Genomic DNA, 16601 nt, shown 5'->3' on the forward strand with positions numbered 1-16601 from the left:
GAGGCAGGCACCTGTGAAGCAAAAGGCTTTCTCTTTTTCTGCCTGTTGCAAACTCTTCTACTGTTAGGTTTGTCTCAGCTAAGCATGCAAACCCGAGCCCCATCCTGGATTTGTTTTGCCCAGTTCCAGGTTACAGTGGCACTTTTCTGTTGGGCCTTTGCTTTGTTTATTTGTTTGGTTTTGGTGTCTGTCCACAAAACGAAGGTGCTTAGCTGCAGGGCAAGGCTTCAGAGCTCCCTGGGTATGACAGTGAAGGGGATGACAGGACTACTGGATTCAAGGTCCAGAGCGGTGAGGAAGCATTCAATGGCTGCTTCGTTTTTCCCCTGAGCTTGCAAGACCTCTCCGAGGCTGTTCCAGGCCATGTGATTGGTGGTCTGGATCCGGATGGCGTCTCTGAGGACTTTTTGGGCCAGGTCCCTCCGCCCAAGTCTGCTGAGCACCAAGCCCTGCCAACAAACAAGGGACAAGCGGTTAACAATGGTACAGAACAGAGGAAGAAATGGAGCGTCCTGGGCTCACAGCAAGCTGGGCAGACGCATGAGTGCAGGAGCAGAAGTCCTGTGGGGGTGATCTCCACCTATTTCTGGAGAAGAGAAGCAATCAGCTGTTAACCTCTTTTTTTTTTTTTTTTAAATTTTTGATGTGTAATTTAAAAAAAACCACAAAACAATTATGAAAAAATATTTTTTTAAGCAGAGACTGACACAGCTCTGTAAGTGGTCCTGCTGCATGTTACTGGGAGAATGTATACTGGTGCCATACAGAGGAAAGGCTACAGGCTCTTTAAGGATCCCTCTCTTCTCAAGTAGGTTACACTGGCTTCTGATCCCCAGGAAAATACACCCAGGTTCAATTACACCGAGTATCTAAATTAACTCTTGTACATCTGGAACATCCAGCTGAGGCAGAGGTAAAGCCTCTCAGCTCCTACATCTTGACCATATAGAAAGACCTTTCTACTTAACAAATGGGGCTAAAGGGACGTGTACCCTCTCCAGCCCCGTAGAAACTGTATGTAACAAACAGCATGGAGCCCTCTGTCCTGCTATTTGCACTCCAGTGTAGATCCTAAAGCAGCGTGGGGGAGGAGAAGGATGGAGGAACCTTGTTTAAAAAGCTGTCCTTAGGGTAAGAAAAGACACAAGTGGGTGTAACCATCTGGAAGGAACAGGAGGAGGAGGATGAAAGAAGTGGTAGGAAGAACATGTTTTCCTATAGGGCTCACATGGATGCGTCTGAACCCACAAAGCATCTCATGAGCCAGGCTGCCTTTTAATTACACAGCAGTCAACCACACGGAGCCCAGATGGTCACGTGGGCTTTGCAGTCCAAAACGCATCAGTGGCATTTTCCTGCTTCTTCCTGAAGGTGCACGCACTGGGATGAACCTCCCGCCGGTTTCATCCAGGCTCGGCCTGCGGAAGAAGCAGCTGATGCTTCCATGTCCCCTGCCGCGCTCTGCATGGCCTCTGCCTGTGCTCACCCCTGGAAATGCTGCGAAGGGAGATGACAGCCTGACCTCATGCTTTTCCTGGGACTACACAGTATGTGGATGCAGCCATATATATGAAGAAATGCGTTAGCTTTACCTTTAGTGAGTCCAATTGCCTTTAGTTGATATGAAAAGTCATAACGAACCTGAAATCTCTTGCAACCAGAACCCAAGCAAATTTCTGATGGAAGAACAATGATGCTTTTGGAAGTAGTGAAGATCTCGCCTTTGTCTTGTTTTGTTTGCTTTTCCAAAAGTGTCAGTAGACACACGGTGCCTCAGCACGACTGAGACCCCATAGCCAGTGATAGTACTCCTACCTACAGAAACATATCACTTTGCCAGAGAGAAGAATTAAGAAACACCCATTTAATGAAGTATTGGCAGTACTTTGAAAAGTTTCACTGTCTCTTTCTTGCCCACAACCTTGACTTGAATAATCAACTCAACTATGAAATCTTATAATGTAAAGATGCAGTGGGGATGGTTTTTTCTTTAAGTTTCTCTCTCTGTTGGAAAATGGTGAGGCAGCAGGGTCAAATCTTACACAGAGGTGACACAGAGGTACCCCAATGAGGCTGGTTCCTCTGGAGGTAGCTGCCAGGAGACAACCGTAGGCACGTAATGACAGACTGGAAGGAATTTGTGCAATTCTAATTCGAGTCACCCGCTTGACAGGGATAATGTGGCACAGAAAGGGCAAGTAGAGTGGCCACAGCAAGTCTGCTGCTGAGCCAAGAATAGATGGGAGCTAAATCAGCTCATGTTTGTCCTCAACCACAAAACCACCCTTCCTAAAAACTCTTCCTGTTGCACTGACTGAGCAGAGCCGATTGTGCTCTCTGGTGGCTGGGGACCCATGGCTGTCCTCACCCTGACACAAGTGGCATCGAGGCTCCTGATGCTCCCGGAGGGCCACTGGCGTGGGGGCCATCAAGCTGGTGCAGATGCTGCCTGTCATCCCTCCACAGTGAGGAGGGGAATCCCCTTCCAGGCTGAACATCTCATGCCGCTCCGCAATGCTGCAGTGAAACCCACCTCACCGTAACCCGCTCATGCAGCTCAGCTCCTTCCTCTGCCCAAGCACCCTTGTTGGTCAAGGACTGGAGGTGCCCCATGGGTCCCCAGTGTGGGGCACGCTGGGGTCCCCGCGAGTGTCCTGCAGCACTGTACGCAAACCACAGGTTCTGTGTTCACCTGGGCACGGTGCTGAAGCTGATGCCCACCAGTAAGCACAGCACACGTGAACATTTGCTCACTGGTATTCAATGCTTTCAAGGACGCCACTTCAGCTGAAAAAACATCTGTGAACCCTCAAAAAGGGTGATCTCAGGCTCCCCAAAGCCAGGGGAAAGCCTCCTGTTGATGCTGCGGTACACTGCGTGAGAGAAAAACTGCTATATGTTTTGGGGGAAAAACACAGGAGGAAACATTTGCTAAAGGAGGTAAAGATTTCCTCCCTCATCCTTGCTTCCATGCACGAGTGTTAGTGCCAAGGGCTGCCCAGGTCCCTGGCCATTCCCAGGAGTGCCCACTGTCCTGCTTCCCTCTTGTTCTGACCAGGAACAGCCCCACGTCCCCTTCTTGACCATGTGTCTGGGTGTCCCTGTGGCATGGGCAGAAGACATTGTGCTTCAGGCCTCAGCCCAAGCAGAGACCGAGGTGTGGTCAACCTGATTTCCAACCCAGGCCTGCAAATGTTCCCAAACCCCAGCACAGAGACCTACTCCTCGACCCACACTGAGCCGTGACAGATGGTCTCAGCCTTTCCAGTGAGGCTTAACTGAACCGGCAGAAATGTGCTGCTGGATGTTTAAAGGACAGGTTGAACATCATTAATTGTGCATGCAGGAGAGTTTCTTGCTTTGTGTTCCCTCTTTCCCCTTCTCCTCACCCTGCTCCTTGCAAATCACAAGCATTCTGTGAGAGCTGAAGGCTGCACAATCCACAAGCCTCATGAAGACGCAGTACTGAGCACTTCAGTTTTTTGTTTCCCTGAGGTATTTGCGCTTGAGAGCTTCTCCTTGCTACTGAATTTCTTATTTCCCCATAGAGTCTGGCTTGCTATAAACAATGCCTGCATGTTGTTGCTATGTAGGTCCAGCTGGAATCTGCCTACAGTGCAAAAGAAAAGAATTATATATAAATTCAGAAAGCCACCCACTGACAGGCAATTTGCATTTTTATCTGGAAGATTTTTTTTTTAAAGATTTTTCTAATGAAAGTTCAGTTCCTGAGTTTCTATGGAAACTCATCTGCTTGGTGTGCATGCATAATTTCATAAAGTCAAATCTCAGGAAGATGAGCAATTAGTATAAATACAAGCAGGAATGTGATTAAAGGTTTCATCCTCTTATTCCTGAAGATGGAGGGTGAGGCTAGGTTTTGTTGTGTTTCTTTGGTTTGTATTTGTGGGTTTTTTTCCAAATTAACGCAAAAAACGGTATACAAGGTAGCCTTGCTCCTCTGCCACCTCCTGGCTAGCATGGGCACTTCTGATTTTGCCCAATTATGTTCCTTCAAAACACGGTGAGTCCTTCTAAGTATGATCTTCTCTGAGGTCAGGCTGCTTTTTAAACTTGAGCATATTATAATTCAACAAGGCCAAGTGCAAGGTCCTGCACATAGGTGGGGCAATCTCAAGCACAAATACAGGCTGGGCAAGAGAATGGATTGAGAGCAGCTGTGAAGAGAAGGACTAGGGAAAGTGCACCTGCAGCCCAAAAGGCCAACGGTACCCTCAGCCGCATCAAAAGGAGCATGACCAGCAGGTCGAGGAAGGTGATTCTGCTGCTCTGCTCTGGTGAGACCCCGTCTGGAGTTCTGCATCCAGCTCTGGGGCCCCCAACAGGCCATGGACCTGATGGAGAGGGGCAAGAAGAGGCCACGATGATCAAAGGGCTGGAACACCCCTCCCATGGAGACAGGCTGAAAGAGTTGGAGATGTTCAGCCTAGAGAAGAGAAGGCTCTGGGCAGACCTTATAGCAGCCTGCCAGTACCTAAAGGACACCCACAAGGAAGATGGATAGGGACTTTTTACAAGGGCACATAGAGATAGGACAAGGGGTAATGGCTTTACACTGAAAGAGGGCAGAATTAGGTTAGATATAAGGATGAAGTTCTTCACCGTGAGGGTGGCTATGCACTGGAACAGGCTGCCCAGAGAAGCTGTGGATGCCCCATCCCTGGAAGTGTTCAAGGCCAGGCTGGATGGGGCTTTGAGCAACCTGGTCTAGTGGAAGGTGTCCCTGCCCATGGCAGGGGAATTGGAACTAGATGATCTTTAAGGCTCCTCCCAACCCCAAACATTTGATGGTTCTGTGATTATAAATAGTAAAAAAAAAAAACCCAAACCAACCCAAAAGGTGTGTGGGAATCATTTTGCTTCCTAGCTCCTGTGGGCAGCATGTCGCTAGGGCTCATGCCAGCCTCGTGCCAGCCACACGCAGGCATTTCATGTGCTGCTGGCATTAGTACAGCTGTATAGTGCTTGGACACTAACTCACTCTAGCAGGCTGAGGGTAACCTGTGCAGATTAGTTTAATTTTCTTCTTTAGGTCTGAAGACATACTTCAAATCTTGTAAACAGAGGCAGAGTAGTGCAGCTTGTGCTTCCAAGCCATACTCTAAAAAATGGAGCTGAAAGCACAGGAGGAAATTCATTGGAGATGAAGGGCTGCGCAGAATGAAACTGGTACAGTCTAGTGGTGCGTGAAGGCAGAGGCGAGGCAGCAAATTTGGTTTGCTGATTTAGGGTGCATTATGCTGGCAGCTGGACTCCTGAATTGATTGGTTTTAATTTCGGAGAACAGGGGCTGCATATGGGAAGCCTTTTAAAAGGTATTTTTGACCTCACCCACATGCAAACCAAAACTTAAACCACTTCTATAGAGACAGTGGGTTGGACTCCCTTGCCTTCAGTGATGTGATACTTAGTAATCGATACTTTAGCGAGGCTATTTTTGTTTTAGGAGAGCCATATTTCAATTTAAGCTAGATGAGCAAAAAAGTGACCTGTTTTCATTTTCCACTAATAAAGAAAGTGAGCATAAGCTCCCCTTGAAATCCCACTTCAGAAGGACATGAAATTTCTGATCTGTGCCTTCATTTCCTTAGAGTTTGACAAAACCTTCTTAAAAGTTTTTAGCTTACAAAATTCTCAGAAAATAGTGCAGAAAAGACATTATGGAAGACTACACAATAAGCCTCACATACAAGCTGGAGTTTATTTTTAGTAATGAAAGTTAAAACTTCCTTTGCAAATGTTTAGTTCAAACACCTGATGAGCAGCAGAGAGTTATCACGAGTCTCGGCATCCTTGCCTCCTTCCACTAAGGTGGCACAGATTTACTTGTTCTTTTCTTTGGGGCTTGCACTGGAAATAGATGTCCAGAAAAATGTTTTATTTCATATGTGGAAGACTGCTTTTTGGTTTTGTTTGCATGGTCATCTTATTCTTGGAGAATCTGTATAGGTGGACTAGAGTCTATCTTTATCCTTTACAAACTGATTTTAATAAATACTTCAAATGCAAGTTCACTCTTTCCTCGCACGAGACTGAAATTTCAAAGTGAGGTTCTCTGATGCTTTTATCAACTGAGCCTATTACTGTCTAAATATCCTAAGAAGTTTCTAGAATAAACTACACTTTGCAGACTTTTCTGTTGGGCTTCTGCTAGTGCATTGGTTAATTAATGTCAAGGTAAATGGGGTATCCTTACTGTCTACTCCAATCTATCACACGGAGATGTCACCAGTGGTTAACAGGAGGGTAATCAGCAGCTGGCAAGATGAGGTCACGCTGCAGAAAAGTGCTCTTTGAAAAGTGTGCTTATTCAGCAGAACCCTACAAAAAGCCTTTCAAGATGCATTTGGCACTTGGTGATAACAGTCTCATGTAACAGAAAAATCCGCACTGCTACAGGGTAACATACGCTTCTGTAATTATTTAGCAATCAGGGTAAGTTGCAAGCAAAATCTGCTGCATAAACCATGAAATATCAGCGAGTCTTTCTGGAAAATGACAAACATTAACCCTGGAAATCCTAGATGTCCTACAATAAAGACAGACATGTAACTAGCCGATCGCTCTGTGATTCTTTCCCCCTACATTCATGACCTTTGCATTTCTGAGGAGCCAGGATTTTTTTTTGAAGCTGTGAGCAGTGAAGTGAGCTTTTGTTGTTCTGTCACTCAGCCCCGCAGCGGCTGGCAGCGTGCGGGGTAGCTAATCATCCATTTTGCTGATTCAGTCCAGGTTGTGGCAAACCTGAGTGACACATCTGAGCTTTGTTCTCTGAAAATACACTCTAGGAATACATAGAGCAGCCAGGGTCCACTTGCTAAACACACTGAATTAGAGACCATATCTTAATTTGCTGCCCTAACAAAGGGTAACCGGGATCGACCTCTGCAGGAAAGCTCATCTTTCAGCGTTTCTGCTGCCTCTTTTGTCAAAAGCAGTTTTTCTTTCTCTTCCTTCCTCCTCTCCAACTCCTCTGCCGCAGCTGCTGCATCCCCTGTCACTTCAGTGACGCTGAAGTGCTGCATTTGACAGAGCAGAGGAGGGGAAGCAGAGGGGAGGAGAGGGAAGGCAGGCACCGCCACTGCAAAACAGCGTGCGGAAAGGAAAAACGACGGAACGGCACCGGAGGGGGGAACTGGCAAACGCTGCGAAAAGCAAAACCCCAACTTTACATCACAATTTGTAGCACTTGTGCACTGCTTGTGGGTTTCTACTCGGTAGGTTCAATCCAGAGATTTCAGCTCTGGCACTGCAGGTGCCGAAGGCAGCCTAGAAGCAGACCTTTAGGCTGCTTAAGCAGCCTAAAGATGCTGCTTAAACTTCCCTGCAGCATCTCCATGTGCTACAGGTGAGTGGGAGGTCAGAGAAGAAATGAGACTCCAAGGAGATACCAGGAGGGACAGACTAGCTCAGTGTGAAGACAGAGAGAGACCTCTTAAGCCCCACCACAGACCCAGGCACATGGATATGCTTTACTGACCATACCGAGGTCACTTTGGCAGGGCGAGATGAAAAAGCAAAAGAAAGAAAAGATCAAAAGTGGTGAAGACCCGAAGAAAGGAACATCCCCTTTCCTGAGCTTGCCCGTGCGTTTTTCAAGGCGGTGTGTAATTGCAAAGGCACCATCTCGCCCCGTCTCGCCGTGAGGCCAAGGCGAGCCCCCCCGCAGAAGGGGAGCGCGGTGCCGCGCCGCACGCTGCCCTCTGCCCAGGCTTGCTGTCTCTATTTGCGTTCATCAAATGTTAGTGGTGATGTTTGTACCGTGTTTGAAGCTTAAACGTGATAAAACATTTATTGACATAAAAAGCAAACCCTAAGGCAGCATTTCAAACCAGGAGACTCTGATCTCTTCCTAGGGAGGCTCATACAAGCCCAGGGAGAATGAAGAGTTTTTCTGCCTTGTTGGATTGTCATCACTTAAGCCTCATTCAAAGCAGAATTGTTTGCTGCATGCTGAATATTGTCTAGACAGTTCTTCCTTTGCTGAGACCTACATGGAGATGAAGTAGCAAGCAAGGAAAGCGAACAGGATGCCTCGGCCACATGTTTGAGACTAACTAAATGCAGTATTTGTTTTGCACTAAGGCAAGATTTCTCCCAGCCCTGAATTTAGCAGTTGTCATAGTGATGTTGCAGTAGAGCACATAGTAGCTGCAACTAGGACTCGAGCTCATGGTGTCGTCTGTAAAAACATGCATTAAAAGAAGGTCCCAACCTAATAAAAAACTGTAATTTAGGATACATAATTTATAATTTGAGGTCCCAATTCTGTTATGCACTGTACCTGCTTGCCTGGCAGTAAACCTTGTTGAAATTAGTGAGATTTGGCCTAGATTTATCCAAGTATTTGAAAACACATGCAGAATTGAGATTGATCAGCGTCAGCAATGAGAGAAAAGGCATGCAACATGAATGGAGGATGCTGAAGAGCAGCAGGTAACCTGCTGGCTAAAGCACTTGACTAGAAAGTGGTTGCTATGCTTCACTGGCTGCTAATGCATTGCACATTGAATAATCTGCTGTTCCTCAGGAACAACTCAAAGACAGGGCCAGGGTCAAGGAACAAGCTCTGGGAGGCAGAAGTCCTGATTTAAGTGTTCTCAGGCTGAGGAAGATTGCAAATTTGCCCCTCTTGTGCTCGGGGGGATGCATGCTAACTTCTAGCAAATATTTTTAAGTCAGGGGGGCAGGTAAGCACTGCCATTGCCTCCAGGGGGAATCAGCTCTCTGCCTCTATTTTAATAGTAAGCACGTGCCAATGTTGTGTTGCACATGGCAAGATGGTGCTGCCTATCGCTGGGGAATGTGTAGCTTATGACTTGGACGATTGATCTGAGCACTGTGGCTGATGAGCAGGGAAATTCTGTCTGCCTAGGCTTCCTTCAGTGCCAATGCCAGATCTTTCCCCAAATTTTAATGCACCGCTTTGCAAGAAAGGAGGGGCTAAGGTGCACATTTCCCAAGCATGTTATCTTCCCCTCTCTGTACAGAGTAAACTTTGTCTGAACATATGAGTCATGAACAGGTTCTCCTAGGTTCTCCTGTTAGCTTCAGCTCTGCCAAGGGTCTCTAGGAACCTTGGTCCCACAGAACTAATTGCCAGAGCAAGCGCCACATTTTGCATGTTTCCGAGGAAGGGTGTAGCGCAGCAAAGGCTCAGCTGACAGAAGCACACAGCATGCCAATGTATTGCAGCAGGTGTCTTCTGAAGAGAGAGCCGAGATATTTAAAAAATCTTAATTTGCTTAGTTTTCCACCACTGGCAGTCTCTGGGATAGTACGTTGTTAATGACATCCCCAGCACAGCTACAGCCGGAGCCTCAGAGTGCAGCACGGAGGAGGGAGCGGGGCAGGGACAGGCTGCCTGCACTGCTGCTCCCCCACCTCCCATCCCACAAGGAGCATCTTTCCCCATCGCCTGTGAACTTCCACGCACTAAGAGATTTTGCTGAATTACAGACAGCATTTTCTGTTACATGCTCAAAAGAGAACGAGTGAAGAAACTCATTGAGCAGATAAATGATTAAAGACTTTTGATAAATACTGCACATAACGTTAGTGCAAATGGAAGCTCCAGCGGCACTGGAGAACTGTGATGTTTTCATGTTTCCCTTTTGTTTGGCCCAAAGGGAGTTCTGCTTCCTTCTATTGACTGTGGCCAGCCCAGTGTATCAGGGCAGCCTGCTGAAAACCTGGAAGTCTTGCTGGTTGCCACTCCTCTGTTTGCACAGCTGTGTCTTATGTACCAGGAGGCAACGTATTCTGTTATTGTGGTACATGCTATTTTATATACTATATTACTATGGTCTATCACTCCGACCTGTCTTTGGTGCGGTAACAGGCAGCCTAAACAGCAGAGAATTTAAAGTAATTATAACTGGTTTCCTTGTTTGTGAAAAACGGCACCTGAAGGTTGGAGTATGAAGGGGATGGTCATTCCACCCCTCCTCCCTTCTGACGGTTCCCTGAGCATCTTCTGAAATAGCATTTATGAGTTCAGCTGTAAACCAGCAACTTGACTACTGCAATTTCTAGGCTTTCATTTGATATCAGAGAAAAGCACAGCATGAGGATAATACTGATTAGTCGAGCTGCAGTGGTATCTCAAGGGCTGTGGATGGGAAACCACAACTAAAACTAGTAATCTTCTGCAAGAGCAGGTTGGAGCTCAGTGGAGAGGCATCTGCTGCAGAGAGAGATCAGGCCAAGGACAATGTCTTTAGGCCTGAATGCAAGTTTTATTCTCTGGAGGCAATTGAACCACCGCAGGAACTCGAGGGGTTTAAGAAATGTAGCAGGTTCTTCTTTCGCAAGGTGTTACACACACTTCAGAGAAGGGATCAGAGAAGAGCTGGGGAGTTTTGTCTTTCAGGAATTTATTTTGGTTTCTAAAGTTACGTAAACAGAGCCTGAATAATGTGGTAATGAGCACCTCGGGGACACAGAGAATAACTTACCACAACAGAGGAACGCAAGTGATTGGCACAGATAAGCATGAGCTGTAGATTCCCTGGAAATGGGGATAATCCACCTCTGCGAAGCAGAGCCGCAGCCCTCCCACTACTGTGCAGTGATCAGATTTGCTTCTTCCAACCACCTCACATCTCTGGCTGATGAGGGGAGCACACAGCTCCCCCAGGAGAGGAAACAGCCACTGGAGGCGCCTCAGTGATGGCTTCCGTGTCAGAGAAGCACTTATCACCTTGTTTGTGCCGGCTCCGCTGTCTCCTCTGGATGGAGGAAGGAAGCCTGGCAACTGCAGAGGAAGAGAGGGCAACAAACAACTCTGTCAGCTCCTCACTAGTGCTGAGGAGCCGTGATCCTGCTGCACAGCCAGGGCTTTACTTGGGCTACTGAAGCTGCCAGCTGACTAGTAGATTTGCAGGGAGGGTGGCAGTGGGGCAGGGCGGGGTTCTGCAGCAAATGGAAACAAGGACAACAAAGTGTTTGCAACTCCTTGAACAGCAAGTGAGCTGACACACAAACTGATTAATATGAGCATCCAAAATGCTCAGTTCTCCTGTGGGAGCCAGTAGCTAGAGGCAAAGACAAGCTCTCTCCCTCAAGCTCAGCTGCTTCAACTGAAAAATTTGAGTTAAGAGGCTGCTCTAAGGATTGCTTTTCCCCAAGGAGAGCTTAGAGCAGTTATTTTGGGATATCTGAAGCGCAGGAACATTCCTGGGATTCTGCAATAAGCCTCAGAGTTGGGAAAACAGAATCTGTTAACCAGCCATGGCTTGGAGAGAGGCTACCAATCATCTCCAAAAGCCAAATGGTGCTTTACCTTGCCCTGCTTGGTGGAGCTGCAAAAGGTACATGCCAGACAAGCATAATATCCATTGAGAAAGCTTCTCTTAGGAAGCTGGAATTAGTTTTGGACTCTGTCTCCTACCCAGCCCACAACCCACTGATCTGTGGCTTGCAGAGTACCACCGGCGGGCAGAAAGCAGCTGTCCCGAGTACAGGCAGCATGACAGAGGATGCTGCCTGCACCCTCAGCCTCCTGCACGGTGAGCGTGTGATGACTTGACGGGGAATTCCAGCGGAGAGCCCCAGCCCGCAGGAGGCTGCGCTGCTGGTCCACCAGCAAGTGTTGCGCCGCTGACGTGCCATTTTTGGGAGGAGGTGTAACTAGCTATGTCACCCTGCAGAGCGGGCTGAAAATAGGATTGCACTCACTGTGCCATGTGGCTCAGTGGTATGTCAGGACATGTATTTTTAGGAAATTCCTCCTTTGGGCAGACAGGGTGAAGTGCTTGGCCTGGTTTGCAGGTTGCTGGCTTTGCCCAGATCTTTCATAGCAGCGTGTGGGAGCATGTCAGCCACCAGTCAGCCTGTGGGTACCCTCAGCGCCTGCACACAGTGCTAGTCCTCGATACCTATGGATCAGGGTGACTGTGGAAAGGTAAAAGGTGGCTGGTTTGCTGCTCTGCTTGCCTTTGTTTCAACGCACGCATGCTTGCTCTCTCTCTTTGCCGGTGCTTTTCAGAGAGGGAACTGATCTCCAACAGAACAGGGATGGAGAAAAGAGTAAGGAAGATCAGTGTCTTGGGAAGAATGTGGTCTCTGAGGAGCGGCAATAAAAATGTACGTTGCAGAATGAATGTATGAGAGGAACAGGGGGCCACAAGAAGATAGCTCATGCAGAGAAGAAAGAGAGAAAGATAATGAAAAGCAGATGATAAATAGGGGATTTAAATAAGCTTCTGGAGAGGCAAAGAGGAGTACGACTTGGTGAGGTACTTCTTGGGTACAGCATAATGAAAAAATGCAGTACAACTCCATGCCCAGCCAGCTACTGATGCATAGACAGTGCTGTGACTTGTCTGACCCCAGGAGAAGGACGATGTGAAGCAGCACTGGACTCAGAATCAAATTCTTCTGACGGACACTTGCCAGCTTCCTCTTTTCCCCAGAACACCATTCCTATCAGGCAGCATGTGTTCAGCTCCAGCATCTGGGTTGTGATATTTTGGCAGCTGCACAAAATCTCTGCTATCAAATCCCACCTGCCAGTCTCATGTCTGCTCCCACAGACCTTTGCCTGTTAGCAAATGTTTCAAAATTGCACTGCCAGGCACAGCACATCATTCTGCAATCCTACCTCAGGCAAAAAATCCCTCTCGCAAGGACTCAGTTTAACTTCAGTGGACTGTGGGAGGGAAAGGCTAGAGGACAGGCCTCTGGATTACAGGCAGAAATATTAATTTAGGTCACTGTTTGCACTGCATTCTTTTCAGCACTAATGTAAACCAGCTACTCCCCCCCCGAATTATCTCAAGAATACTATTTTGTCTGCCACAGTTTAAGAAGCTTTCTTTTGAGACATGCTCCATGCTATAGCTGTGCAGTAAGAGAATCTGTGAACTTTGTTCACCAGAATGTGTTCATGCGAAGTTGTTCTCACCTTGTTTACAAATTCTTCCTTTTTCCTTCTCTTGCTTCTTACCAGTCCCAGATGAGCAACGCCACGGATGTGATGTGTGCACACTGCATGTCGCTTCATTGTTGAAACAGTTCATTAGCAAGCAAAATGCTGAAATACAGCCTTCTCATCTATCCTGAATAATAGACCTACCCACAGAAATAACTGCAATTTTTAATTCTGTACTGGGAAAAAGGGCTTAAACTTTCACATAATCATCTGCTGTATTTCGCAATCTGACTTTCCCCAGCATGAACCTAGGCAATGAGGCTGCGCTTCTGGTGAAAAGGACAATATCTCTTGGAGATGGTCTAAGCTACTTGATTATGGTATCTCTAAAACTGCTAACAACAGAGACAATCAGTGCTTTTTGATGTGGACATCTGTCAGCAGAGAAACAACTGCTAACTGTGATGTGATAATCACACCAGACACTTCCACTGCAGCCATCTCTCTGGAAGTCAAGCATGAAAAAAACCTCATCCAAGCACCAAGCATATTTTGTCTGGATCTGGCTACATTTCTGTAACTGTTTAAAACTCCAAAGTGATATGATGCTCTTTTATAGATGGATATTTGAGATCAGAATGTTCAGCCAAAATATAGCACTCCACAATTGGTTTTGTTTGCACGTGATTAAGGTGTTTAGCTTTATAGTCTAATACTAGCATTTTAGTTTGAGAAGCAATGTAAGTATCCTGAGAAAAGGTGCCGATATTCTTATATAAATACAAACCCATGGGATTTATAGAGAATCGGTTCATCAGCAGAAATATCTAGTTGCACTTTACCATTTAGAGAAGTCTTCACTCCTACAGGAGCACCATAGGAGCTGTCAGCTGGGGAGGTACATGTCCCTACAAGAGCTCCGAATGATGTTAGAGCAGTATGGTGCTGTCTAAATCCCTGTGTGGGGAGGAATAGCTAATTCTTTTTTTTATTATAGGATTGACTCTAGACAGGCTGCTATCTATAAAAACCATACATGTGATTTCACAAAGCATCTGCGCACCTCCTTTGCATGGAGGAGCCCATCACTTAATTGAAGAGAACGGAAAAAATGGCTGCAACCTCTCCAGAGACAACAGGTACGGGGACAACTTCTAATGACTAGTAACCTGAACCAAGTTTGAATTAACTGAAGACTTCTGTAGAGTATCTCTTCTTTAGATGGCACCAGAGCTGTCTGTGCTACAGACCAGTTATTTGGCTGTTTATATAGTTTGGCAGTAGTCTAATGATGGATACTGTATTTGGAAGAGAGAAAAACGAATTATCTTGAGAACTGCCAGCAGAAAAACATTAGAGCATCAGGAAAGAGGGTAAAAATCAATCTCCCATGATTTTCAGCAAAACAGTGAAAAAACTCAGCTGCCTAAATATCATGAACTGGGTAGCTCCTGCAACCACACAGAAATGTATGCATCAGATACATTTCAGTGCTGGCCACAGATTAAACGACAACAACAAAAAATCACAAACACTGTCAAGTCTTTTTAATCCATATGGAGCAAAGAGGATATTTACAGAGCAGTATAACTGCACTACATCCATCCCCAAATCTAGCAAAGCCCTTTCACTTTAATGAGGTAGCTCTGCCTCTGTGCCAGGAGGAACAAGCTTGGATACGTTAAATGAACCAGCCTGTGCCTTTGAGATGTCCAGGGAGGCAGCGATGTGGAAAACACCCACTGTGCAGCAGCACAACACGAGTCCAGTGCTCGTGTGCCTGGGGAGCCCTGGAGACAGCCTGTGAGGGAGATGGGCATCCTCAGGTCTTGTGTCAAAGACTCAAGGAAACACAGACTCCAGCAGCAGCTCCCTGATGGGGATGGTGCACTTGTAAAACATTTACATGTTCAGCAGGATGTTTCTAATTAATCTCGAATCGTTTGCACACCTGCTGGGAGCGACTGCTCTGCACCTCGCCTCCCTCTCCTTCAGCGCAGAGGATGCAACCGCCGGGGCTGCCACGCAGATTCGCGCTCCTTGTGTGCGCTGACACTAATTGAGAAAATGGATGGATGGCAACAGCCCTGTTTTGTGCTTGCTACTGTTCTAGGAAGCGCCTTTGCTTTTTTTTTTCCTTCCTTTTTTTTTTTTTGTTTTTCTTTTGCATAAGACAAACTGCTCAGGTTTTACAGCCTTCTTGCGAGGGTGGGGGATTTACAATGCTTTGTGTAGTTTGACTGTTGGGCATCATGACTGATAATGATAATAAGCCCCTCACGACTGAAGAAAGTACCCGCACAGATCCTGACTACAATCAGGTCGATGGTATTGAGGCATGCTGTGGTTAGCAGTGCAAGGCAGAACAGTCAGCTGTCACTTATTAAGTGCTTTTTAGCCTGTCTTACAAGCACAACCCGACTCAAACGATTTAAGAAAGGGGTTTATTGATACTGTGTTATATTGTCTGAGGTATTTATGGTTTTGCCTGGAAAGGTCTAAAACTACCAAACCTTCAGAAAAAGCTGCTGAAATTGTATGGACAGCCAGCAGGACTTGTGGTTTGTGACTGCTGTCCTGGGCTCCCTTTCTGCATCTTTAGGGAGCCAGCGCTCATCAGTGAGATGTAAGTCATGCCTCAAAAGAATACTTGAATGCATTTGCCTTGTTGTGCTGCGGCGTTGCCCTGCTGTGAAATGAGAAAAATGCATTTACTGTGCTGTGGCAGCAGGTCAGCATCCCAAATGTTCTCCCCTCCAACAAGCTCAGTGGGTCAGAATAATTCTGTTTTGGATTGTACAGGACAGTCTCCTGGGTAACACGCTCCACAGCAGCGCTCGGGGGGAACACGCCCTTGAATGCAAGGCAGTCAATGAGATTTATAATTACTGTGTTTTATAACCTCCTTCATTCAGGCAGAGAAGGATACTGCTGAAGAGATCTCAAACCAGAGAAATTATAGGTTTGCAGCTACATAAATAGTTGTTGTTAATATTAATATCATTTGAAACGTGGGCGGCAGAAGGTGCTCTTTTGTCCACTGTGCTGTCCAGCCTAACACAAAAAATACACTGGCTAGTTCTAAACTTGGACGGCAGTAGGGCATAAACCTCTTGACTTCAGCCACTCTCTCCCAGAGAAGGGGATGTAAAATCCACTCTGGATCATGAAAATTTTGCGATTGCATTCAGCAAGGTGTTGGCTCAAGGCCAGGTCCCAGCTGTCCCCACAGCGATAATGACCACCCACCCGCCCCTGGGGCGCTGAGCGCGGGCAGAATCCAGCTGCATTTTCACACACGCACACATGTAAATCGTCTGAACACGGTGGCGTTAATGCTTCTGGGATGACAAACCGAATCTATAGATGTCTCATCAAGAGCAAGCTCCATGTAGAATGCGTTTTATTTTCGGAAAAGCCCGGAGGTAAAAAAAAATAAAATCTCCTGGTACAGTTTATCTGATGCTTTGTTTTGGAGTGTCCTTGATGCATAACAGCATGCTATCATCTCTAAAGATTAAAAACAATCCCGTCTTATTGCTCTGCTGGGTATTTTCAAAGAAATTCATGCACAGATGAAAACAAATAAAAACAATGCCCAAGGGCTCTGCAGAGATGCTGGGCCTGTAGTTTCAGGTAGTCTGGAGACAACTTTAAACAAACATGGACCCCTTAAACCCTTGGCTAGAGCTCCAGCGAGGACATG

General features: G+C 46.6%; 1 protein-coding gene across 4 annotated transcripts in view; it reads right to left on the minus strand.

The window, feature by feature from the left end:
* Positions 1 to 227: 227 nt before the first annotated feature.
* Positions 228 to 16601, minus strand: part of TTC7A (tetratricopeptide repeat domain 7A) — a gene marked incomplete at both ends in the record, with an annotated part of 170378 nt that continues 154004 nt past the window's right edge. For all 4 annotated transcript variants that reach the window (XM_080340821.1, XM_080340822.1, XM_080340820.1 and 1 more), the window contains one exon: positions 228 to 449. In XM_080340821.1, the coding sequence (XP_080196947.1) occupies positions 228 to 449 (222 nt within the window). The remainder of the gene's footprint in view (positions 450 to 16601) is intronic.

Source organism: Nesoenas mayeri, assembly GCF_963082525.1.
Source record: "Nesoenas mayeri genome assembly, chromosome: 3".
NCBI classification, from domain to species: domain Eukaryota; kingdom Metazoa; phylum Chordata; class Aves; order Columbiformes; family Columbidae; genus Nesoenas; species Nesoenas mayeri.